At 46.2% G+C, this 23,215-nt stretch overlaps 9 protein-coding genes across 9 annotated transcripts; 5 read left to right on the forward strand and 4 right to left on the reverse strand. All coding sequences in view use genetic code 12, as the record gives it.

Annotated features, from left to right (window-relative positions):
- Window positions 1-90: 90 nt before the first annotated feature.
- On the reverse strand, window positions 91-5,127 carry LODBEIA_P54970 (uncharacterized protein; the record flags this gene model as incomplete). The annotated part of the gene is made up of 1 exon (XM_066975835.1): window positions 91-5,127. One exon carries the CDS (start codon window positions 5,125-5,127, stop codon window positions 91-93), a length of 5,037 nt encoding a protein of 1,678 aa, XP_066832435.1.
- Window positions 5,128-5,546: 419 nt separating this feature from the next.
- On the reverse strand, window positions 5,547-6,941 carry LODBEIA_P54980 (uncharacterized protein; the record flags this gene model as incomplete). The annotated part of the gene is made up of 1 exon (XM_066975836.1): window positions 5,547-6,941. The coding sequence occupies one exon, from the start codon at window positions 6,939-6,941 to the stop codon at window positions 5,547-5,549; it is 1,395 nt and encodes a 464-aa protein (XP_066832436.1).
- A 478-nt stretch (window positions 6,942-7,419) lies between these two features.
- On the reverse strand, window positions 7,420-8,403 carry LODBEIA_P54990 (uncharacterized protein; the record flags this gene model as incomplete). Its single annotated transcript, XM_066975837.1, has 1 exon — window positions 7,420-8,403. One exon carries the CDS (start codon window positions 8,401-8,403, stop codon window positions 7,420-7,422), a length of 984 nt encoding a protein of 327 aa, XP_066832437.1.
- Window positions 8,404-8,852: 449 nt separating this feature from the next.
- LODBEIA_P55000 (uncharacterized protein) lies at window positions 8,853-9,848 on the forward strand (the record flags this gene model as incomplete). The annotated part of the gene is made up of 1 exon (XM_066975840.1): window positions 8,853-9,848. One exon carries the CDS (start codon window positions 8,853-8,855, stop codon window positions 9,846-9,848), a length of 996 nt encoding a protein of 331 aa, XP_066832438.1.
- A 269-nt stretch (window positions 9,849-10,117) lies between these two features.
- LODBEIA_P55010 (uncharacterized protein) lies at window positions 10,118-12,268 on the forward strand (the record flags this gene model as incomplete). Its single annotated transcript, XM_066975841.1, has 1 exon — window positions 10,118-12,268. The coding sequence occupies one exon, from the start codon at window positions 10,118-10,120 to the stop codon at window positions 12,266-12,268; it is 2,151 nt and encodes a 716-aa protein (XP_066832439.1).
- A 2,898-nt stretch (window positions 12,269-15,166) lies between these two features.
- Window positions 15,167-16,741, forward strand: LODBEIA_P55020 (uncharacterized protein; the record flags this gene model as incomplete). Its single annotated transcript, XM_066975842.1, has 1 exon — window positions 15,167-16,741. The coding sequence occupies one exon, from the start codon at window positions 15,167-15,169 to the stop codon at window positions 16,739-16,741; it is 1,575 nt and encodes a 524-aa protein (XP_066832440.1).
- Window positions 16,742-17,264: 523 nt separating this feature from the next.
- LODBEIA_P55030 (uncharacterized protein) lies at window positions 17,265-18,587 on the forward strand (the record flags this gene model as incomplete). The annotated part of the gene is made up of 1 exon (XM_066975843.1): window positions 17,265-18,587. One exon carries the CDS (start codon window positions 17,265-17,267, stop codon window positions 18,585-18,587), a length of 1,323 nt encoding a protein of 440 aa, XP_066832441.1.
- Window positions 18,588-18,665: 78 nt separating this feature from the next.
- On the reverse strand, window positions 18,666-19,667 carry LODBEIA_P55040 (uncharacterized protein; the record flags this gene model as incomplete). Its single annotated transcript, XM_066975844.1, has 1 exon — window positions 18,666-19,667. One exon carries the CDS (start codon window positions 19,665-19,667, stop codon window positions 18,666-18,668), a length of 1,002 nt encoding a protein of 333 aa, XP_066832442.1.
- Window positions 19,668-20,468: 801 nt separating this feature from the next.
- LODBEIA_P55050 (uncharacterized protein) lies at window positions 20,469-23,018 on the forward strand (the record flags this gene model as incomplete). Its single annotated transcript, XM_066975845.1, has 1 exon — window positions 20,469-23,018. One exon carries the CDS (start codon window positions 20,469-20,471, stop codon window positions 23,016-23,018), a length of 2,550 nt encoding a protein of 849 aa, XP_066832443.1.
- Window positions 23,019-23,215: the final 197 nt, after the last annotated feature.

Genomic DNA, 23,215 nt, shown 5'->3' on the forward strand with positions numbered 1-23,215 from the left:
GGATGGTGGAGATGGTTTAAATAAAGAGGACCTTTTGTATTAATTAATAAAAGAAAGAAAGAAATAATTTTTTTTTTTTTGTTTTTGTTTCTATACCATCAAGTCGCTGAGGGTATCGTCGACGCAGACTCTGTAATCCTCCCGCATCAAACTGTAAGCTCGCTCGTATTGGATCATGCTCAAGGACTCAAAGAATAGCCTCAACTGGGCAACCAGCTCAATCTTGCCAACGCCTTCCAACAACGGTCTCCACCCTCTGGTATCCGAGGCAGTGCTATTGGGGAGCGGGAAAGGGTCGATTTTGGAGTAGGTGAAATCGGTCTTGTACGAGATTTGATCGATAATCAGATCGGTTTCCTCTTTCTTATCGAAATCGCTAAACTTGACAAAGAGCCACGAGTTCAAGTTGAACTCATCGTTGCCCATAATCAACAACAAGTCAAGCAATTTGCAGCCAAATAAAATCAAACTCATCTCATCCTGCGACAACGAGCTGAGCTCTTTCGGTGGCTTGTTAGCCAAGTCAAAGATGGATAACAACTCGTGGATAGTCAAGGGCCAATGCGGAGTAAGGTGCACATCGCTGCTCTTCAACACTAGGGCGCGCAAAAGCTTGCTGATTTCGATCCGGATGGCGAGTGGGCAATTTGAACCTTCCAACAAGGTTTTCAACGTTTCAAACAACGCGTGGGAGCTGTTGCCATAGTAGTCGCGCGGCTGCACCAAGATCATATACGTGATGCGTTTCAAGGTGCCTACTTTGCTTTCAATGTCCGCCACTTCGTTCCAGCTGAACAAGGCACCAGCACCATTCGCGGACGCAGAGGAAAGCTTGGATAACCTCTCTTTGAACTTGTCCTTGTCGTGTTCCAACCATAAGCTAACGAGCCCTTTCCAGTCATCAGATAAGATGAACGGCTCGGCAACGAAAAAATCGGGCTCGTTGAATAAATCATTGATGAGATTCTTCCAGCTCCTCAACGGATGGTGCTCGCCAACAGCTTTCAAAATGCTCATGGAGCCAGGGAGGAACGTCGACAACTTCTTGTTTCTTCCCGGAGCGAAAATGGCATTGTTTAAAATGGCGGAAACCGCCATCGCGGTCCTATCTTGATCCTGAACGATATCGTCATAGTGGGGCATCAATTCACAGATGGCCGTGACGACTTGCTTGCGCGTCTTTGCTCTGATGTCGTTGCCGTTGTCGTTGTCATTGTAGTTGCCATTCGATCCACCATTTTCGCGACTAATGAGTTGGGTAAATAACCGATTGAAAACATCCGATAATGATTTCCTGTTCTTTAAATCGCGGCTGCGTGCGCCATTTTTCGACTTCATCGCAAGAATGTTGCAGATTTTCAACACGTTGGGGACAATCACTTCGAAATCACCAAAGTCGACCAGCACTTTCTCCATAAATGCAATGGTGGACAACCATACGTCCAACACGGTGTCGACATCCATCAACTCGTAGAAATCCACCAAAAACGCCGAGAGCGCCTCGATATCGACTTCAGACTCAATATAGGACTTGTAAGAAGTCGAGACCAACTGCGGATTGCATCTAAAGGTAATGAAATCAAGCAAAACCGGCAAAGTGATGTGAGACCTGCCGCTATCCAAAACGTTTAACAATTTCAAGATGGTGAACGAATCACCTCTGGAGGCCACCAAGGACGTAATCACTTCCTGCTTCTCAAGCCCAAACAAGGTGTCGAATAACCTCTTGACCCTGAATTTGATTTTGTAGGAAACGTAAACCAACGATCTCGTTGAGTATTTGGCGACATTGTCCGGAACTTGGCATTTGGAGTCGGCCCAATTCCAAATCTTGAAAAGGACCTTGACCGCATCGTGGAACGCAATGAGGGTCGAGTAAAGCTTATTTTCCTCGCTCGTCCTGGTTAAAGGTGACTCTATCAGAAACACCCCTTGGATAACGTTGTTCAAAAACCCAACATCGGGGCTTTTCCCCGTCATTTGCAGCTCGGCTTGCTTTTTAGCCCGCGAGTGCATCAAGAACCCGTGGCTCATCGTGAGCAAGCTCTCAAGTCCGCCAAACAACGACGACATTGAAGACTCAAAGTTTTCTTCATCTTCAAACTCTTCCCAATTTAGTAGCCTTTCAAACAACCCGTTGATTTTCCCCAAGATTGTATCGTTCAAGACGAGCAAAACGCTAAACACGGACTCTGAAAAGAGTTGGATTGACATCATGAGCAAGTGCACCCATTTTTCCATCAAGACCGAATCGCGGCAGTTTCCAATCCCTCGCGTGATAAAGTTGATCAAAAGCGGCTCTTTTTCTTGCTCTTCTACGTGCAATAGATTCAAGTCAACATTCAAAGAGCGAGCACAGTTGACAAAGTAAACGATGCAATCCAAGAACCGCGACATGATGGGTTCGTCGCTCGATTTGGACTCCCTCTTCAGAAACTTGAACGCGTCCAGCAATAGATTGGCGAATAAAACTGAGAAATTCTTTTCTGCCCCATTGACCGACTTCTGGTAGATGCTGAGACAAGTGCTGGCGCACTCGCATAGCTGGGCAAGATCAGTATCTGGTGAATTCACCGTTAGCGTGATGAAATGGCCAACCAAATTGATGAGGAAATTCTTGTAAGTTAAACCGTCCCACGCATTGGATTTTATCACGTCGAGTCTTCTATGGTCCTGCACGTCAACCACGTCCCCGGCAAGATGGTCTGCAAAAAATTTCATGTTGTCTTTATCGAGGCACGCCTCGATATTTTGAATGCAATACAAGAACCGCGCCAAGTCATCTTGACGGCTGAGCGTCGCGACGGACTTGCTCATAAACTCAAAATCGCAAGCTGGGGTAACCAAAATTTTGAGGAACCTCAGCGAAGAGCCATTCTTGAAACACCTTGCAATCATTTTGTTAAAGGACTCACGGTTGTTGGTTTCCCTCGCGTCGTCGATCAAGACTTCAAGCAACCTCTCTAGAACTGGGTCTGCCTCGGTTGATGTGTGTGACCAAAACGATTCAAATGCAACGATTTTCTTAAAAAACGGCGACCCGATGAACAACTCAAGTACACCGGCATCGATAATCTCGCTCGAAAAGCTCTGCCTCATGTCAATGACGCATTTTACAGCCTCCAACTGGTAATTTGCTGGATTTGCCGAAGTGATGGACGTCCATAGCACAACTAATGCCGCCTTTGTATATTTTTCGCATTGAAACCAACTAGCAAACTTCAGCGGTTGCCCGCCCAAGATCTTGCTGAGTGAGTTTGAGATAAACACAATTATCGGTGCATTTTCACTATCTGGGGACATTTCCAATAACTGCTCAGTGACTGATGCTGTAATGTCCCGCTTGATTGTGTCCAGACTAAACTGAGAGAGTATAAGCGAGGCAAACTCGTAAAACCTCGGTCCGTAAGGCCGAGTAGCTATATCCCGCACGTACATCTCAGCAAACCGGTGTAAGATGAAAGCAACAACTTGGGACTGTTCGTATGGTGGTTTGCAGCCGTCATCATCTGAAAGGGCTCGGTACCAAGTCAATATCCTCGTTCGATCCAATTCCGGGTCCACGGACACTGCCTGTTCTTTTGTTTCCTTTGTCTGATCTAATACGGACGGAGGCACGAGGTTCAATAAAGACTCCAACACTTCCAACTTTCGAGAACTCATGGATGTAGATGTGGATCCGGACCCGGATCCTGACCCTGACCCTGACCCTGATTCAGAGCCAAGGAGGCACGATGCCACCACCAACGGCACGTGGATAGCCAACAGCTCTTCTTCTTGCACATGAAAGCTTTTCAAGACAAAGTCTACAAAGCCGTAATCGCAATCCTTCTCGCCATGCGATGAAAGCGGTTCCACAATTTCCCTCCACGCGTAGAAGGACTTTGTCTCTTCAAAAAACCTGAGTGCACTTGGCTTCAACTTTTCGGCGTATCTGTTTTGGTAACAAGTCTTCAAGAATGACGAAAATAAAACTGGCGTTAGTTCGTGGTTTATCTCCCACCTGTCCATGATCAAATACACGGAAATGGTAAACGCTGTGATTTTCTCTTGTAGGGACTCGGAACTCATCATGGAAAGTAGACCGTGGCTCAACGGTGCTAATGCGTGCGCTTTAAAGTACTCTCGCCTAGTGGCCACCACCTTGTTGTCACCTTCGTTATCGGGCCCAAGAACGTAGTTCCAGACTCTTCGATTGAGACTCATGTCTTTTCTCATTGTGAGTTGGCAGCATGCCATTAGCAAGGACTCCTTGTCTCTCGACGGCACCCAGGACTCAAAAATCGGGCTGTCCAAGGGGGTGCGCGACAATAGCAAGTCAAAAAAGCCCCTGGTTACAATGATATCGGGACTAGAGTTATCGATGGCAGCAGTAAAGGCCCGCACTATTAACCCAGCCTCAGGCGTCAAGCACAACTTTGCCTCCTCGGAAAGTAGGGCGTTACCGTCCGAGTCCCTTGCATTGGGAAACTCGGGAAGAAACCGTTCACACCATTTGAGTGCGCCCATTCGTCGTTCGGGGTTGGTTATAATGCAAAAGAACATGCAATGCCAGAAATAAGCATCGTTATTTAGCGAGCTCTTGAAAATTTTTAGTAAATTGATCACATCGTCGAAAGTCTCCGAGTTTTCGTCTTCGAGACCAGAAAGAAGGCAGAGCATAAAGGGCTTGGATATAGATCGGAAGCTTTTCTGGTCCAAATTCGGTATGAGCAAATCCCTAAAGATGTGTAGTTGAAGTGGCTTGATCAGGATCGATGAATACGAAAACAAGGGGAATATGCCGCTCATCCAAACAGACAACTCCTGGTTGAGGCTCTTCCTCGGTAGGTTCAGCAAGATGAGTTCGTAGATATGTAAAGTCTTTTGGTGGACGCCATTGGGCAACTCAGGCGATAAACAAAGCGATAGGCAATACCCAACTTCTCTCGCGGCCGGCACAAAGAATGAGCTATTCACGTCGATTGTCTCCTTATACGACTGCAACATCTTCTGAAGCCTCGAAAGAAACGCAATGTAGTCTGCCCATTCTTCTAGTGCTTCAAACGTCGGCAATAACTTCTCAACCTGTCGGCTGAATTTTTTCTCCTTTGCCGTGAGCGTTTGGTGTCCGTTCACTTTAAACATAATTTATTTGCTTGAATCTCAAAAATATGGAGGGTTCATAACTTAATCTCATCAATTGACGTGGGAAAAAAGAAAAGTGTAGGGAGCTGTTATGTGCCGTTGTTGGTTGTTTGTTGGTTGGTTGGTTGGTCTTTTGATTGAATGGATGAATTGTGTCCACGTAAGACTTGGACACTTTCATTTTTGGAGTTTTTTTGAATCTTTTGGAGTTTTCGCCGCCGCGCGTTGATCTCTCGAAATCGCTACAGCTCTCTCATGCGTGCCGTGTTTCCTCCCGTCTCTGCCTTTCTTCAAGAAGCAACTACATAGAATGAAAACAGCCTTGATGGAATCTCGAGGTGAGTGCTCAAAATTTCCACCTTGCCAAGTCCTCTCGAAATTGTTGTTTGTGAATATGTATATATACAAGATATAAAGTTCTAGTACCCTAGCGCAGCAGTGGGCCGACCGAATTTGTTCATCACGTAGTCATGCAATCGATTCCATTGGTCTTTCTTGTGTAGCATGGCCAAGATGAGAACGGCCGGTAGATGCCAAACCGAGCACCAAAATAGCTTCTTAGCATGGACGCCTGCAAGAGCCAACCCTTCGGCAGTGGGTCCTCGAGCCAGGCTGGAGTAGTTTTGTTGTTGCTGCTGCCAGAACTTCCATGCCCAGTAGGTCAACCAGCCATTGGCCAAGGCCGAGTCAAGGGGAAACACCCAATCCGTGACTCCAAAATAGCTCAACCCGAAACAGAGTGGGAACATGAGTATCGAGTAGCGTAGCGCAACTCTAGCGTTCAATTTCGGGTTCTCGGCAGCTGCCATGACGTAGCCAGCCTGTTTGTACTGCTGGGCGATTCCATGAGACAAGGCATTGAAATGGGGGAATTGCCATGCATACAACAACCCCGCCAAGCACCAAGCTCCCGGAGCGGCCAACGACGACGAGGCTGCCCATCCCATCAAAGGCGGGATAGCTCCCACGATTGCCCCGACCCACGTGTTGAGAATCGAGTGGCGTTTCATGGAAGTGTATATCCACGCATATAGAACAATGTTTGAGAACCCCAATAGCGAGACCAACGGGTTTACTCCAAACCATAGCATGAGACACCCCGCAGAGCCAATGAGTCCTGCAAATTGGTAGGCCTGTTTGGGTGTAATAAGTCCGCGGACAACGGGTCTGCCCACGGTTCTCGGCATTTGCTTGTCAAACTCGGGCTCGCGTCCCATGTTGATGGCATTGGCAGCACCAGAGCAAAACGCCGTCCCGGCAGTCAAAAAGAAGAGTTCAAAAACGGACACGCTGAGCGGTGATATCGCGTACGAGCAGATGCAGCTCAACGTCACTAGAATGGTCAAATTGGGTTTCGTTAGTTTATAGTACGCGGCGAGAGCACTCTTGACATCCGATTGGGCCTTTGGCTTTAGTAATGACACGGGCTCCCTCCCAATTGCGGTTTTGGGGCCTCTGGGCGATACCTTGAACGGTATGGCTCTTTGGGGAGTTGTTGCTGATGTTGTTTGCAGATCAAAGCTCTGCGACAGTTGCGCGTCGGGCTCTTGACATGTAAGCACTTTTGAGGCTACATTTTCAATCACGGAAGCACCATGGCTGGTCTTGGTCTGGCTCTGGCTCTGGTTTTCTAGAGCCGGGTCCCGGTTCCTGTCCCGCAGACGCCCCAAGTTAGGAGTAAATATTTTTCGACATAGGAGTTGGTTGTTTATGAAGTTTTGATCTATTATTAGGCTTTTCCGGGTATTGTTGAAAAAAAAGTTGAAGTTGGTGACATTATTGAATTTCGACAAGGGCAAAAGGATCCGTGACATTATGCAAAGTGTGGGACTGCGGAGGTGGAGATCGTTGCCATGCCCTTGCTTATGGATCGCGTGATGAATACCTTCTCTAGAGCTGGCTTGCAAAGCTTTGACTTTTCTTGCAGAACTTTTGGGCCTCTAACGTATGAGATATTACAACTTTTTTTTTTTCCGGTTCTCTTTTTTTACGGTATCATGGGATCAAGAAGCGCATGTACGTGAGAGAAGAATGATAACAAGAGTTAACAAGAGATGGGGAAGATCGTCAATTTCTTCTTAAGAAAGGTCCGGATGGGAAAAGGTTGATTCGCTTTAGTCGGCCACACGAATAGCCTGACTTTGTGAATAACCAAGGGTTTCGCTACACTGGCAATCTTGAAACCAAAAAAGAAAAAAATAAAAAAAAGTGATCAAAAGTGATCAAAAGTGATGAAAGTTTTCCCTCCACATGACTCTTGCTCTTCTTTTAAATATGTGTAGAATTTTGAATCTATTCAACCGCTATTTCCATCTTGTCTTCAAGTAGCAGGGGCTCGGAATCCAAAGTTTGCTTCTCGTTCAACTTTTTATTCTCCAATTTGTTTTCAATCAAGTCGTGGAATGCGATGATGGCCCTCACCAAAGTACTTATGTAAACCACCATCAACTCGTCGTTGGACTTGACGGTGAATGCCTGTGCCAATTCGTTATTGGAGCCTCCATCGCCAGTGGCAGCTCCCGAGGGCTGCACTAGGTTCGGAAGCAAATTGAAAACATTTTGAAGTTTGCCCAAGATTGTGTGGTTCATGGGGAGCTTTCTGGCGTAGACCTTGTCCAAGTAGTTTGCAATTTCCCTCAACTTCTGGTGCAAGCCCAACAACGACTGGTAAGTCTGGGTGACTTTTAACGACAAGTTCCCTGCCGCGGGGTCCCTGATGTCCCGTAGAAGGTGCTCCACTCCAATCTCTTCGGCCTCCTCGGCTTCAATTAGCGAAGGCACATGCACAAATGTCTTTTCGGCCGCAGAGCCGTCGTTCTTGATGTCATCGACAGCAAAGTAGGCGTCGGTTGGTATGCCGACTTCTCTCGGGTGGACGTCAACAATCAACAATAACGGGTTCGCGGTGTATCTCCTAAACACGTCGTTGATCTTGAGGTCGGACGGTTTCAATTTGGGTCCCGAGTGGTACCAGCCAATTAGTTTCTCCTTTGCATTGATCTTTTTAAACATTTCTCCCATGGAGTCGATGAAGTTGTGGTCCAAAAACCAGACCCCAGGGTTCTTCTCGTCTTCCTCGAATGGAATGGCATATGAGTTGGTGACCTTGATTGTGTTTGTTGAGTTGTCTCCCAATATGACCCCCACAACCCTTTTTTTCGAATCCTTCGACACTCTATTGTAATGATCAACCACTGACAAAAGAACCAAAGGTGACACTGTCACGTTTTTCTCCAAGAACGTCAATTCCGTGGTATTTGTTGTTGACGCTGACATTTTCAAACTCTTGAAAAAAAAAAAAAAAATAAAAACCCACTCTTTGATATGCAACAGCCTCTTTCAATGCACTGGCAGTGTGTGTGTGTTAATGTTGTTTTTAATTTTGCAGTTATTGATGATGGTGGTTGGTGGTCGGAGACAGACAGAGGGAGCCTTCCTCCACGATTTTCAGGTTTCGCCATCATAATAGATTTGCATGTCGCGTCAGTGTCGGGTTTTTTGCGACAATTCTTTTGAGGGCGATCCAAAGACGCATTCGGTGCGGCTCGGTTTGCTCGTGCAACCCGCTTCCCACATCTCATCTACACTTTTGCATTATTGACCGACTCAAAGATCTGACTATCTTGACACCATTGAAGAAGTTACTCTTTTACAAGTGAAGTGACATGTTTGGTCAAATTGTCATTGGACCCCCTGGGTCAGGAAAATCAACTTATTGCTATGGAATGTACCAGTTCCTCTCAGCAATCGGCCGCAAGCTGTGTGTGGTGAATCTAGATCCAGCAAATGACCGGGCTCCCTACCCTTGTGCTTTGGACATCAGGGACTATATCAGCTTGGAGGAGATTATGGATGAGCTCAACCTTGGACCAAACGGGGGTTTGATGTACGCAATGGAGCTGCTCATTGTCGAGGGCTTGGAAGTGTTTGTTTCGAAAATCAGCGAGCTCGTTGAAGATCGCAACTATATACTTTTCGACTGCCCAGGGCAGACGGAATTGTTCACCCACCACAACTCGCTATTCAAAGTGTTCAAGGCGCTAGCAAAGGAAGTCAACATGCGATTGTGCGTCGTATCGCTTGTTGACTCGATCTACTTGACGAGCCCGTCGCAGTACATATCGATACTATTGCTTAGTTTGCAGTCCATGTTGCAACTAAATCTTCCGCAAGTCAACGTCATTAGCAAAATAGACATGTTGAAGAATTACGGCAAACTACCGTTTAGATTGGAATACTACACTGAGGTGCAGGACCTTCAGTATCTAATTCCGCACTTGATCAAGGAATCAAACTCCGTTCTAGGCCAGAACCATGTGCGGCTCACCGAGATGATTGCCGAGCTAGTCGAGGAATTCCATCTTGTGTCGTTTGAAGTGCTCTCGGTGGAAAATAAACGCAGCATGATACGTCTTTTGAGCGTCATCGATAAAGCGAGCGGCTATAGCTTTGGCAGCGAAGTAGGTGGTGATACAATCTGGAGTGAGGCTGTACGGCAGGGCAACTCGGGCGGGTTTCAAGAAGTAGACATCCACGAGAGGTGGATCGATGAAAAAGAGAAATATGACGAAGAAGAGCGGAAAAACGACTTGGCGATGCAGGGAGAAGTCGAGGGTCAAGACGAAGCAACAGTTCTGCCCATGAACGAAGATGAAGAATGGGAACGTGATTTGAAACAGTGGGAAAAGGAACATGGGAGTCAAAGAGCACCGCTAGAGTAAGCATGAACATCGTGTGCGCTTATATATGTATATAGATGCTAGATGCTAGATGTTATATTCGTGTGTAAGTGGGTACTGTATATAATAACGCTACGCGAAGGGGAGACGATGATGATGATGATGATGGTGATGATGGTGATGATGATAGGAGGGTCCCCAAGTCAATCTTGTAAGCAATCTCCAAGCACTTGAACGAATATTGTATCAACACAGTCATCACTAGATTCGGGCCCTCTTTTTCTTTACAGTTTTTTTTTGGTTAAAACGCAATGTCTGAAACAGGGGTCTCGGGAAAGACTGAGTTGAGCGAGTTGCTCAAGCAATTAGATGCCACCATTGACAATTTGGAAAGAAAACGGCTGCAACTCCATGCCCAGGTTCATCAATCGACAGATTCAAAGCAGACGGAAAGCGGCAAAAAGAACAAGCCAGGGGAAGACACTAGTCTTGGGAAGTTGATTGGTCAGTTTGACGCGAAGCTCAAGCAGGCGCACTCCACCAGGGAAAACTTGATCAAACTTGGAGAATTGCTGCAGGGCCCCGCGGTCAAGGAGGAAGATAAGCTCAATGAGGAAAATCTCCCGTTTATGGACATTCAAGAGGAATACGACGAGGACGGAAACATAATCAGCGTGAAAATCAACGAGGAGCCATTTGAAATTGACAAATCGAGCACCAAGAAAAATGGAGGAAAGAAGGTTCAAGCCCTGGATGGCGGTTCCGCTCACAAGAGGCTGCAGCCTGCGAACAAAGAAAACGGCAATCATCAAGTAAAAGAGGGCAAGGAGGTAGATGAGAGAGAAGAAGAAGAAGAGTTGAGGCAGTTATTTAAGGATATGGAGCTACTCCCCCACCGGCGGGACAAGCGAGCCATCAATATTGACCAGGATGAATTGTTGAAAAAAATCGATAATCTTCAAGTCACGCCTCAGGAGAAGCAAGACTTGAGAAAAGCATGTGTTGAAGCATTCAGTGCATTGCATGAGGATACAAACAACGAGAGCCTGGCCAAAGATGGCAAGACGCAAAAAGGCGTTTTTAATCCTACGGCAATTGATAAGGGTGACCTACTAGAGCTAGAGCTCCTCGCTGAAGACGTCAAAGACGAAGATGAAGATGGAGACGGGCGAGAACAACCCGTCAACAACGACGATGAATTTGATTACGATTTCGAGGAAGATGACGATGACGATGACGAAGACGAAGACGATGAATATTCGGATAATATCCTCTATGGCAATGCTAGAGATGGGTCTTGGTTTGGACGGAAAGATCACAAGGATGCAAATAACTTGATGTGGCAACAAATCAACAAACTACGGAGCCTGCGTGAACATCCTCCCCAGAAGCATGAATTGGTCGCCAACGAAGTGGAAATGGAAGCTGTGGAAGAGCCCAAGAAGAAGCAGAAATCGGTCCGTTTTGCTGAAAACCTCGACATCAAGAACGTGGAAAACATCAGCGGTAGCTTAAAGAATCCACCGCCTGCGCCTCGCAAGCAGTCCCTCTTTAAACAGAATCGAACCGGGCTCAGAGCCTCGCCGATGCAGAGCGAAAAAAATGAACAAGAACATGCTGAGGATCACGACGCTGTAAAGGAGACGATTGTGGAGAGAGATCCTGGTGGTGTGGAGGATGCCAATAAGGATGATGGTGTGGTTGGGGACGTGATGGAGAAGGACGGTTTTGGAGTGGAAGAACTTAAACCACTGCATCCAACGAAACGACCCGTGTCGCGATTTAAAGCAATGAGCAGCAAGTCGGGGAGTAACTCAACATCGCCGAGCTCAGCGGAGACAAAAAACATGGCTACTACTCAACAGAACGGTGAGAAAACAAACTCCCATCAGCTCGAAGAAGAACAAGTAGAAGATGGTGATGAAAAGGGACAGCTGGTGAAAGCGACGCAATTGGATTACCACAATATGCACGAGGACTTGGACACCATGGCCAAGGCCTACGTGTTGGGGATGTACGACGACGACATCACTACGCAGGGACCCGTGCTTGAGCACTTGGATGACTTTGCCGGGCACAACAAGATGGTTGAAGAAAAGAAACGCAGTGGCGCCTTGCTGGTTCATGATGAAGGATCGGCAAATTCGGACGAAATCGGCATGGATTACCGAGATGAGGACAACATGGACATTGATGAGGATGACAATGGGGCCATAATGACTGATGACATAGTGGAGACCGAGTTCGACGACGCAGATGGAGACGCTGGCAAATTTGATGAGGACGAGATTCATCTACGAGAAGTGCGAGACGACTACTACAGGTTGAGACAAAAGATGATCCTGCAACAAAATGGGTACAAGCAGCCCTCGAAGGAAGAGAGAGAGTTTATACCCGTGGATGAAAATGGCAACGATGTGAAAGTGAGCAGGTTCAAGGCGGGCAGGTTGAGACCGACGTAAATAAGTTGAGGAACATGCTGTTTGTGTATGTCATTTTTAGCTCTGCATATGGTTAAACTTTGCAACCGTGGTGAAAAAGAAGATCGCAAGTAGGAAATTTCAAACACGTCTCTCTTGATGTCTATTTATATGGCTGAATAACGAAAGGTCTATTAGGGGTGGGGTGGTATATATTTGCAAGCTCAGACCATCTTCGACCTGAAATAAAAAAGAAAAAAAAAAAAAATCAATATTTATCCACGGAAAGCGCTTCTTTAGAAGACCCCCACTCCTGCTGCAATGGAACTTTCAAAATTCGCCATAGAGAGTAGCAAATTTTCAGCGTTTTTTTGGTGGGGGCGGCGACGGGCAGCGGCAGCAGTAGCGGCAACTGCATCGGTTATTGAGGTCTGAGGACTCGATAAACTTCCGCGTCACGTGATAAAAAGAAAGGGAGAGCTCGAGATATAATTCCGGGGATATATGCAATAATACATCATCATCATCACCATCGTCGCCCCAGATTTTTTTTTTTTTTTACAGCAAGTGTCGTACGAGATGCGTACCCCAGTGGGGAAGAATAGCAATAACTCTGAGTTGTGGGGAGAGATTGAAGCCCACAGGAGTCAATTCGACATACATGTGTGTGTGTATTGCCTTGGGCGTATCTACGGTGAAAAAAAAAAAAACCAGCTGATGCCGCCCATCGAGATAACCTCCACTCTCGAGGTTATACGCTTAGGGGCCATCCAACTCTCTCTCGTAGTGGGTTGTTTTTTTTTTTCAATTCTTCCGCGGCAAAGGCTCCTCCTCGGGCAGGTCAACAACTAAGGAAACTTTTGGCATACGAGCCGACCCGCTTTGCCTAGAGATGAAGAAGGGAGTGGAAGACGCTAAAGCCACAAGGTATGCCAAAGAACTCTAGCCGGCCATACAGGGTTCTAGATTGATCTGTGGTAGTTGTGAGTCAAGCCGGCTACTGTTTCAGGCTACCCGCCACGTTGTATCTATTTTTTTCTTTTTTGAATCGTCCATGCGATGCACCGGCCTCCAGCTGTCATCTTCGAGTTTCCAAATTGGAAGCGGACACAATAGGCGCAATTTGCCGAAATTTTGTTGGAAACTCGAAGAAAGTTTCAGCGAATCGGATTGAAGAACGCAAATAGAAAAAAAACAGAAAAGAATAGTTATAGGAGATCGTATCGTATCGTGTTGAATGCAACACTTGATGGGAGAGAAGATGGACTTTTTTTTCTTTTTTGCAACCTCTTACTAAACACGTCTTAAAAATAAAGGTTGCTGCTTCTTGAGTCCTATACGACGATGTTGAGACTACAGCATGGGAGCCATGGGAAGGCAGATGGTTGGGAAGCAAAAGCGGAAGTTGAGCAAAGGCAAATGAGGGGTTGTCGATGCCCGGCCCCTTAACACAACAGCCACGTCGCATACCCCTCTTTTAACACTAGCACTGGTTCATTTACCAACAATTTGGACTGCGAAAAAAGAAGTCTGTTTTCAATTGGCATTCATCTTATCGCTCCATCTGTCTATTGTTTCTTGTTGGTAGTTTGCTCGGATTAAACATGTTTTGTTTCAACATTTCCACCATAAGAAGATGGCATTAGAAGATGGAATTCTTTGGTACAATTCCCCTCGAAATTGAGGGGAATTTAAAAAAGAGAGATGGAACGTGCCAGGGCAGTTAGTGTCCACTCTCCGAGTTTCTTGCGCACTTGGCTGTTTACTTTTGACTTTACGTCTAAGAAGAGCGGAGATCGGGCCCATAAACTCAGATGTAAGTGATTAACTATCAGGACGAGTGGTGGAAGAAAAAAGAAAATCGAACATCTGCTATTGAAAGTCGACAAAACTGAATTCGAGTATCAACCTAACTAGTTGAACTACTTGGAGAGGAAAGGAGAAGAGGGACGAAGGGAAGTGGCCAAGTAGACAGGCTAGGGTGCCTCTCTCTTTGGGTATATGCTAATGTGTCAAACGACTCGTTCCAGTTGTTGTGTTGTGTTGAAAATAACGTTGGGTGTTGATCGTGAGTCAGATGTTACGTAATAACAGCGGATAAATACGCATTTGGTAGCACCGAAGTTGTAACTCCGAAAGAACCGCCAGTGTTGAGCAGCAGCAATGGAGCTACTATACAGATACTATGAAGCCACCGTATAGGGACACTTTATAAAGATACGCTGTATAAATACAAGCGATCCCCCCCCCAGATTGCCCGTCAGTGGAAGAAGAAACAACTCATACAAGAGATAGGTGGAACTTGATCCAAGACCACAATAGGCTCCTACTTAGAGAATAAGAAAAAAAAAAACTAGAGCAAATTGCAACTGTTCTAGCTACTACTACTGCTACACCGACTAAATATAAAAATCACGTTATTGCTGCAACAACAACAATAACCACCACCACCAGATCCATCGCCAGAAGCTGAACCAACATTCAAATTTCCACTTTTCATTTTTTTTTTTTTTTCAAACCTTTACAGCAGCTTGTTTCAAGTGGAATTTCTTTCCTTTCCCAATACCCATATACACCCACCAACAACCCACCTCAAATCTCTCAACTTTTTCTTCCCTTTCCACGCTTCCCCGAAAAATCAGTCGTTATACAGGGTTCAAGAGACTTTTTCCCAACTTTCTGAGCTCATACATACTCATACATAAATCATCCCACAATTTTTCTTCTTTGGCAGTTGTCAAACTTCAATAAAAAATTATACAAAGGTTGAAATCGCCTAATTGAAGGACTTTTTTTTTTTTTTTTTTTCAGAAAGTAAAGAAAAAAAAAACGAACAACTGCACAACAAAAGAGACGGATAGACTTTATATATCTACTGCTGTTGTTTTTCAAGAATTGGAAAAGTTTGACCTGCCTTGTTTCCATACATCAATTGTTCAAATGTCGGCAATCCTAAAGCAGAGGGTTAGATACCCAGCTTACTTGAAAAAGTTGAGAACAGGCGAGCAATGTGTGGAGTTGTTCAAAAATGGCCAGTATCTCGGTTGGTCGGGCTTTACCGGAGTCGGTGCGCCAAAAGTTGTCCCCACTGCTTTGGTTGACCACGTTGAGAAGAACAATTTGCAAGGCAAGTTGGCGTTTAATTTGTTTGTTGGTGCAAGTGCTGGTCCCGAGGAAAGCAGGTGGGCTGAACACGACATGATTTTGACAAGGTCTCCCCATCAAGTTGGTAAACCAATTGCTTCAGCCATCAACACGGGCAAAATTCAATTCTTTGACAAGCACTTGTCGATGTTTCCCCAGGATCTCACGTACGGCTACTACACCAAGAATAAACCAAATGGCGCCAATTTGGATTACACCATTATTGAGGCCACTGCTATCAAGGAAGATGGTTCCATTGTCCCAGGCCCTGCCGTTGGCGCTTCCCCTGAAATGATTTCCGTTTCCGATAACATCATTATCGAGGTCAACACCAAGACGCCATCTTTTGAAGGTATCCACGATATCGACATGCCTGTAAATCCACCATTTAGACAACCTTACCCCCACACATCAGCAGATTATAGAGTTGGTGTTACCTCGATCCCCGTGGACCCAGAAAAAGTTGTTGCCATTGTTGAAAGTACCAGCGGTGACAAGGTTCCTCCAAACACCCCTAGTGATCAACAGTCTCGCGAGATTGCCAACCATTTGGTTGAGTTTCTAGAACACGAGGTTAAACAGGGTAGATTGCCCGAGAACTTGCACCCTTTGCAATCTGGTATTGGCAACATTGCCAATGCCGTGGTTGAAGGCTTAGCCGGCTCCAAGTTTAAGAACTTGTCGGTGTGGACAGAGGTGTTGCAAGACTCGTTTTTGGACTTTTTCGAAAGTGGCTCGTTGGATTTTGCCACGGCAACCTCGATTAGATTGACTGAAGACGGTTTCAAGAAGTTTTACGAGAACTGGGACACTTACTCCAAGAAGTTGTGTCTTCGATCTCAAACGGTGTCCAACTCACCTGAAATCATTAGAAGATTGGGTGTCATTGCCATGAACACGCCTGTTGAAGTTGACATTTATGGCCACGCAAACTCAACCAATGTCATGGGCTCGAGAATGTTGAATGGTTTGGGTGGCTCGGCCGATTTCTTGAGAAATGCCAAATTGTCAATCATGCACACTCCTTCAGCCAGACCTTCCAAAACCGACCCCACTGGTGTCTCCTGTATTGTGCCCATGGCTCCACACATTGACCAAACAGAACACGATTTGGACGTTGTTGTTACCGAGCAAGGTCTTGCCGACTTGAGAGGATTGGCTCCAAAGGCAAGAGCCCAAGTCATTATTGACAAATGTGCTCACCCAGACTACCAAGCCCAATTGCACGATTATTTGGAAAGAGCCATCTTCTACAATACAAAGAAGAAGTCATTGCACGAGCCCCAGATTCTCAGGGATGTTTTCAAAATGCACTTGAACTTCCAGGATAACGGTACCATGAAGTTGGACTCTTGGGATCAAAAATTCTAAACAGTGGAGAAATAAAAGGGGGTTTTCGGTTTTGAAAGACCCAGGACATTGCTAGAAATGCCTTTTTTTTTTTTTTTTTTTTTGTTTGTTGTTGTTGCATGCTATATAAATAGACTAGAGGCGAGGGAGGGGGGGGGTAATGGTAATGGTGGAAGAAAAAGTTGATCCAACCTGCTACCTCGACTCTTTAATTCATACCGATGATAGATTTTTATAAAGTAATTCGGAATTTTTCACGCAAGAGCAAACTTGAGCAGCTCCAAAGCTGTCAAAAATTTTTTCAAATCTCTGTACTCTCAACGTAACAAGGACCATGTCATATGCAGCATTCCATCAGATGCTATGCAATTAAGGGAATGTTTTTGGAAAATCTGAGAGGTCCAAGTTGATGCCAACGGGACGCGTCTCCTACTCGTAACTGCAAACAAGAGAAACAAAAGATCACCAAAAAAAAAAAGAAATCAGATGGAATCTTGCAACACCCCCCCCCCCCAAAAAAAAAACACGACGATCTTGTTTTGCGATGAATCTAAACCATCAATACGCAAACGAAGAAGAGTTTGATGATACATACGTGGAGTCTCCCGTAAAGTCCTCCCAAACCACCAATCCAGGAGGATTTGCAAAATTCAGAACTTCGACCGCCGGAAACAACGACAAGACAACGAAAACATCCAATTCCAATGACACCGAGGAGCAGTTGAAGCAAACCGAGCGTCTAATCGAAAGACAAAAACCTCGATATAAAATCAGCAAAGAGGCCCGTGGTCTAGAGGAGTCGCCTCCGAATTTGAGATTCGATACTAGGATGTACCAGGATGTGGGCAACAACTCGTCGCCATTGCGAAACAAACTGACTTCAAAACGCGAAAACATTCTCGCAGACATCGTAAGCAAAACGGGAAACGAGCCAATCGGGACAGCAGCGACTACCGTTGACGCAAATCGGGGGCGACTGAATGCTCAATCGAAACAAAATTTGGATACACAACAAGGATCTTTTCCTCCACCTCCTCATACGTTTTCACGTCGACTTTCATCATTTTTGAAGAAAGTTGATGAACCTGAAGATCATGTGACCCGAGCACTTTCCGATACGGCGGAACGAGCAACAACCAAGGAGAGCGGAAACCGCCACGTCCTGCCATCACATGCAGTGCAGGAAACGCAAGAAACCCTACCAAAACCTTTAAAGCGCAAGTTTTCAAACTTTAACCTAGACGCGCCAGCCAAGGAAGCGTCAGCAGACCATGAAGAAAATACTGCAAAGAAACTGAAACCATCCATTTTGGATAGAGTCAATGATACACTAGAATCGTTAAACAACCGCGAGAGTCCGAACAAGGTGCTGCAAAGAATTGATGACAGAGTCCGAAAAGAACCGGAACCAGAACCAGAAATAGATCCAGAATTAGAAATCAAAGTACCTGTGCTCAGCACGCAATTCTCAGAAGACTCCTCCGAGCCAGACTTTGTTGTGGGACGCGTGGAAAACGCTGGTGCACCCAAAGAAGCCATCGTGGAAGAAGAGATTAGTCACAACTCGTTGGCGAAATCGACGCCGCTTGACGCGGGAAGAATCGCAGACTTTGATCTCAAGGCCTTATCGTCACCACCACCGGCACCATTGTCGTCGTCGTTTAGTTCGTGGTGGTCGTCATCACAATGGCTGAAGCTTGAAAAAGTGGTTCGGCTGCACCTGATCCAAAGAGAGGAGGCCATCAATAGCAAATTGTTGATGAAAGAGCTCGGGTGTGCAAGCAAGAAGGAGTTGCGACATAGATATGATTTCTTGCTCCACTACAGTGGGAATGGATCCTCGTCCAGAGCAAAACGGCTACGATGATACCGCATCAACTGCAAAAATTGAGGTCTGATTCAAAAATTTTCATCATTTTTTTTTTTTTTTTTTACTTCTTTTCTTCTATAAAACTTTCGACAACACCGAGTTCAATTTATCATTCGGGGTTGCTTTTCCCTTGACCTCGTGGTTGGCATCGCTTCGAGAACTGTTGACTTTCCGTTGCTTAAAGTTCCTCCTCAACTCTCCATCCTCTGCACCCCCATCCTCCAGGGTCTTGCCTCGTTTCTTTTGAATATGGCCAATCATCTTGGACTTTTCAACATTGTTGACAAAAGCCTTGTTGAATTTATTCTGCTGCGACAACTCCAAGGCCAACCGCGCTTGCCTGACTTCGTTTTCCCGTGCAATCTGCTGGGTCAAGTCGTGCCATTTGAACCCACCTTTGAGATACTTGATGTTGATAACGTCGTCGTAGTAATAACTCGTCTTTTTACCGCCCAATTTGTTTCCGTTCAACGTTGCCGCGCACAATTTAGCGTCGCTTTTATTGACAAACTCAATCCAGCCCTCCGTGTACTTCTTCTTCTTGTTACCTCCGTATTTCACCCTCCTGTGGTACGCGGTAGCGTCCTCCGGCTTCAAGAATAGTCGATCCACGGCGCCGAACCTAGTCAAGATGGAGCGCAATTTTTGCGGTTTCATGTATGGGGGGATTTTGGACAAATAGCATACCCCCGTTCTTTTTATCCGCGCCTGCTCTTTGGCGAGTTCCCCTGGCGATAGTTTTTTGAGTTTGGTGTTTCTCTGCTGCTCCGTTTGCAACATCGCTCTTGCTTCTTCCTCCTCATCTTCAATATCCTCCTCGTCATTTTCGTCCTCTGGTTTCATGGCTTCTTTCTTTTGCTCCAACTGATATTCGTCACTGCTATCACCATCATCACTCCGTTCTTCATTATCTTCTTCTTCTTCTTCTCCTTCTTCTTCTTCTACATCGCGACCACGTCTGGCCTTTGATTTCGTTTTCAAGTCAAAAACTTTCTGGTTACTTTCGGACTCATCGTCGGATAGAAAGTCGTCTTCGTCTATTTCGTATTTGGTCTCAAGAGCATCGGAAGGAGGCATGTTCTCTGCGGCGCAGTTGCTGAGAGTGTGTGGTATGTGCTGATCTGCAAAGGCACCCGGTATACCATTCCTGGCGAGTTCCAAATGAGGGCATCATCTCTCTCAATGTGAGATGCCATGCTACCAACCGAGTGACTGAGATGCGCCGCACCACACACCTCTTCCCCCAGATATGATCAACTACGCCGTTTAACAACAACGACAACAACAGCGACAACAACGGTGGTGAATCACCGCAAAAGGGGATGTGTGTGTGAAAAAGAAGGCGTTTCACACTGTGTAATTGGTAATGAAGTATTGAGGACAGACTGAACGGAAAAACGTGTGCATCCTGGTTTCGAATGAGAAGTCTGAGGACTGCAACAGATGGCGGAACTCGAACTTGCCGGAGAAGAATTCGTATTAAGTTTTCGTCGCCAAATAGGTGAATGAAATCTGGTTGGGGATTTGGGGGAGGGGGAGGGAGAACTACGACTAACCTGGGAGATTCCACCATTTCACGAACCAAATCGAGCTTGATCTCGTCGATTTCTGTTTCTATTATTACTTTTTTTTTTCTATATCTACCGCAAGCAACTTCAGTCTCTCTCACAGACTTCCTAATCCTAGCCTCTTCGTAGCTTTCATGTACACTTCTCAAGGTTTTGGGATTTTGGCAAAAAAATGAACGAAAATTCTTGCTGGTAAAACTTCGATCGTGAATTGCGCGCGAGATACTTTTGCGCGTGAAAAATTCCCATCTCATCTAACCTCTGTGATGACGATTCTTCCGACTCAAATTATTCATCCACCTCATCTCCAATGGCAAAGGACAACCCAATCACAGGACCGATAGATCGGAAAGTGTACAACCTAGTGCACGATCTTCTAGATGAAATCAGCGCGACGAACCGAAAGTCGCTAACTGCTGAAGAACAGCAAGACCCATTTGCGGGACAAGAATCAGCCAACAACTTGACGATATCGCAAGTGCTATCCTACACACAGCTCAAAGACCATACGCTAAAACGGACCAAGAAGCTTCAGCTCGAGAAAAGCATTGCCAAGGTGCTACGGGTGGTGAGAGAAGATGAAGATGGCGAACTTAGCAAGGCATCGCAACCAGTCTCGGTCAATGAATCGGAAAGTGAATGCGATTCCAACAACCTCATGGAAGTAAAAGATACAAACGCGACAAACAAGGCAGTTGTATCTCTATGGAACTTTGATCGCGAAGAAAATGAAAAAGAGCGCGGAGAAAATGACGAGAAGAATGGGGAGAACGAGAAGAACGCAGAGGAGGAGGAAGAGGAAAATGATAACGATGACAACGCACTTGGTGCAAAGCGAAAGTTCAAGGACGCTCCAAAATCTAGTTCCAAAAAGCAAAAGAGAAAAGTCAACCACACCACACCGAGTTCTGACTTTTCGTCCTTGGGAGGCGTTGATAGCATCACGACCCAGCTCCTCGAGATCATTGGCTTGCCCATTTTGCACCCTGAAATATACTCGTGCACAGGTGTCGAACCGCCTCGAGGAGTATTGCTTTACGGCCCACCGGGGTGTGGGAAAACAACACTCGCACACGCTCTTGCGGGAGAGCTCAAGGTCCCGTTCATGAACATCTCGGCTCCGTCGATAGTCTCTGGTATGTCTGGAGAGTCTGAAAAAAAGCTACGCGAGATATTCGAAGAGGCAAAGGCAGTGGCACCGTGTCTCATTTTCATGGACGAAATCGACGCCATCACCCCGAAAAGGGATGGAGGTGCCCAGAGAGAGATGGAAAGAAGAATCGTTGCCCAATTGTTGACTTTGATGGACGAGTTGAGCATGGACAAAACAAATAATAAACCCGTGATTGTGATTGGTGCTACAAACCGACCAGACTCGCTAGACACGGCGCTCCGAAGAGCTGGCAGATTTGATAGAGAGATTTGTTTAAACGTGCCGAATGAGGCCCAGAGGGAGTCGATTCTTCGAGCTATGACCAAGAACATCAAAGTTGAAAACGGAGACTACTTCAACTACAGAGAGCTCTCCAAACTCACCCCAGGGTACGTTGGCGCTGACCTCAAGAGCTTGGTGACCGCCGCGGGTGTTTTCGCCATCAAGAGAATATTTGAGACTATGAGCCAGCAACAGGATGAGAATGGCGGTGCATCGGCAGGTGACTCAATGGAGATTGACTCGAATCTCGCACTCAACAACGAAACTGCTTTGATTAGGGCTTTTGAGCACAAGTCAGACGTCGACAAATTATCGACCATCCAAAAGTTTTTGACAAAGCACCCGGATCCGTTGAGCGCCGAGCAACTAGAGCCTTTATCCATCACTTACGGCGACTTTGTCAATGCGCTTCCCACAGTGCAGCCCTCTGCGAAAAGAGAAGGGTTTGCAACAGTACCCGATGTCACCTGGCAAAACGTTGGAGCATTAGGCGCAGTCAGAACAGAGCTCCATATGTGCATTGTCCAGCCGGTGAAAAAGCCCGAGTTGTATTTAAAAGTGGGCATCTCGGCTCCTTCGGGAGTCTTAATGTGGGGACCACCGGGGTGCGGGAAGACGCTATTGGCCAAAGCGGTGGCCCACGAGAGTCGGGCAAATTTTATTTCCATCAAGGGACCCGAGCTTTTGAACAAGTACGTGGGCGAGTCTGAAAAAGCAGTTCGTCAAGTGTTTCAGCGGGCGCGAGCTTCCACCCCATGCATCATATTTTTTGATGAATTGGATGCCCTAGTGCCGCGGAGAGATAACTCAATGTCGGAGTCGAGCTCGAGAGTGGTGAACACGCTCCTTACCGAGCTTGACGGCCTCAATGACAGAAAAGGGGTGTTTGTTATTGGCGCCACCAACAGACCAGACATGATTGACCCTGCAATGCTCAGACCAGGCCGGTTGGATAAGACACTCTACATTGAATTGCCCACCCCTGAAGAGAGGTTTGAAATTCTTAAAACCATCGTCGCTGCGAACAACAGTCCCATTGATCAGGACGTCAACCTCTACGACATTGCGCACGACGAGCGGTGCCGCAACTTTTCAGGTGCAGATCTTTCGTCCGTTGTCAAGGAAGCAGCAGTGGGCGCATTGAGAAGGAACTTTTTCCGGGCACAGGGGTTGCTGCACTTGGACCAGTCCGAGTTCTACGACGACAACGCAGCCGATAATGACATAAAAATCATGCAATCGGACTTTGTACAAGCCTTGAGAGCAGTGAGACCGAGCGTGAGCGATGCTGACCGATTGAAGTATGAAAAGTTGAATAAAAAGTTGGGGTGGGACATTATCAAGACTACCGAGGTGCCAGAGGCTGCTGCTGCTGCCGCTGCCGCTCCTGATGCTCCTGCTGCAGCTGGTGCAAGCTCTAACTAGTCTGAGTTTTTAGGAAACTAGAGGTTCTATATTGAATTGGAAGAAGCATGATCTTGATAACCGTTGAGGAGGGCAGTATTATTTTTTTTTTTTCAAAAATCTCTGTGCGTCCTGGAGCTTGTATCAAGACTCCTAACACCACCCAACGGCGATGACGATGGCGACGGTTTCGCAGCCATTCAAAGTAGAAAAATAAA

Source organism: Lodderomyces beijingensis (genome assembly GCF_963989305.1).
Source record: "Lodderomyces beijingensis strain CBS 14171 genome assembly, chromosome: 7".
NCBI lineage: Eukaryota > Fungi > Ascomycota > Pichiomycetes > Serinales > Debaryomycetaceae > Lodderomyces > Lodderomyces beijingensis.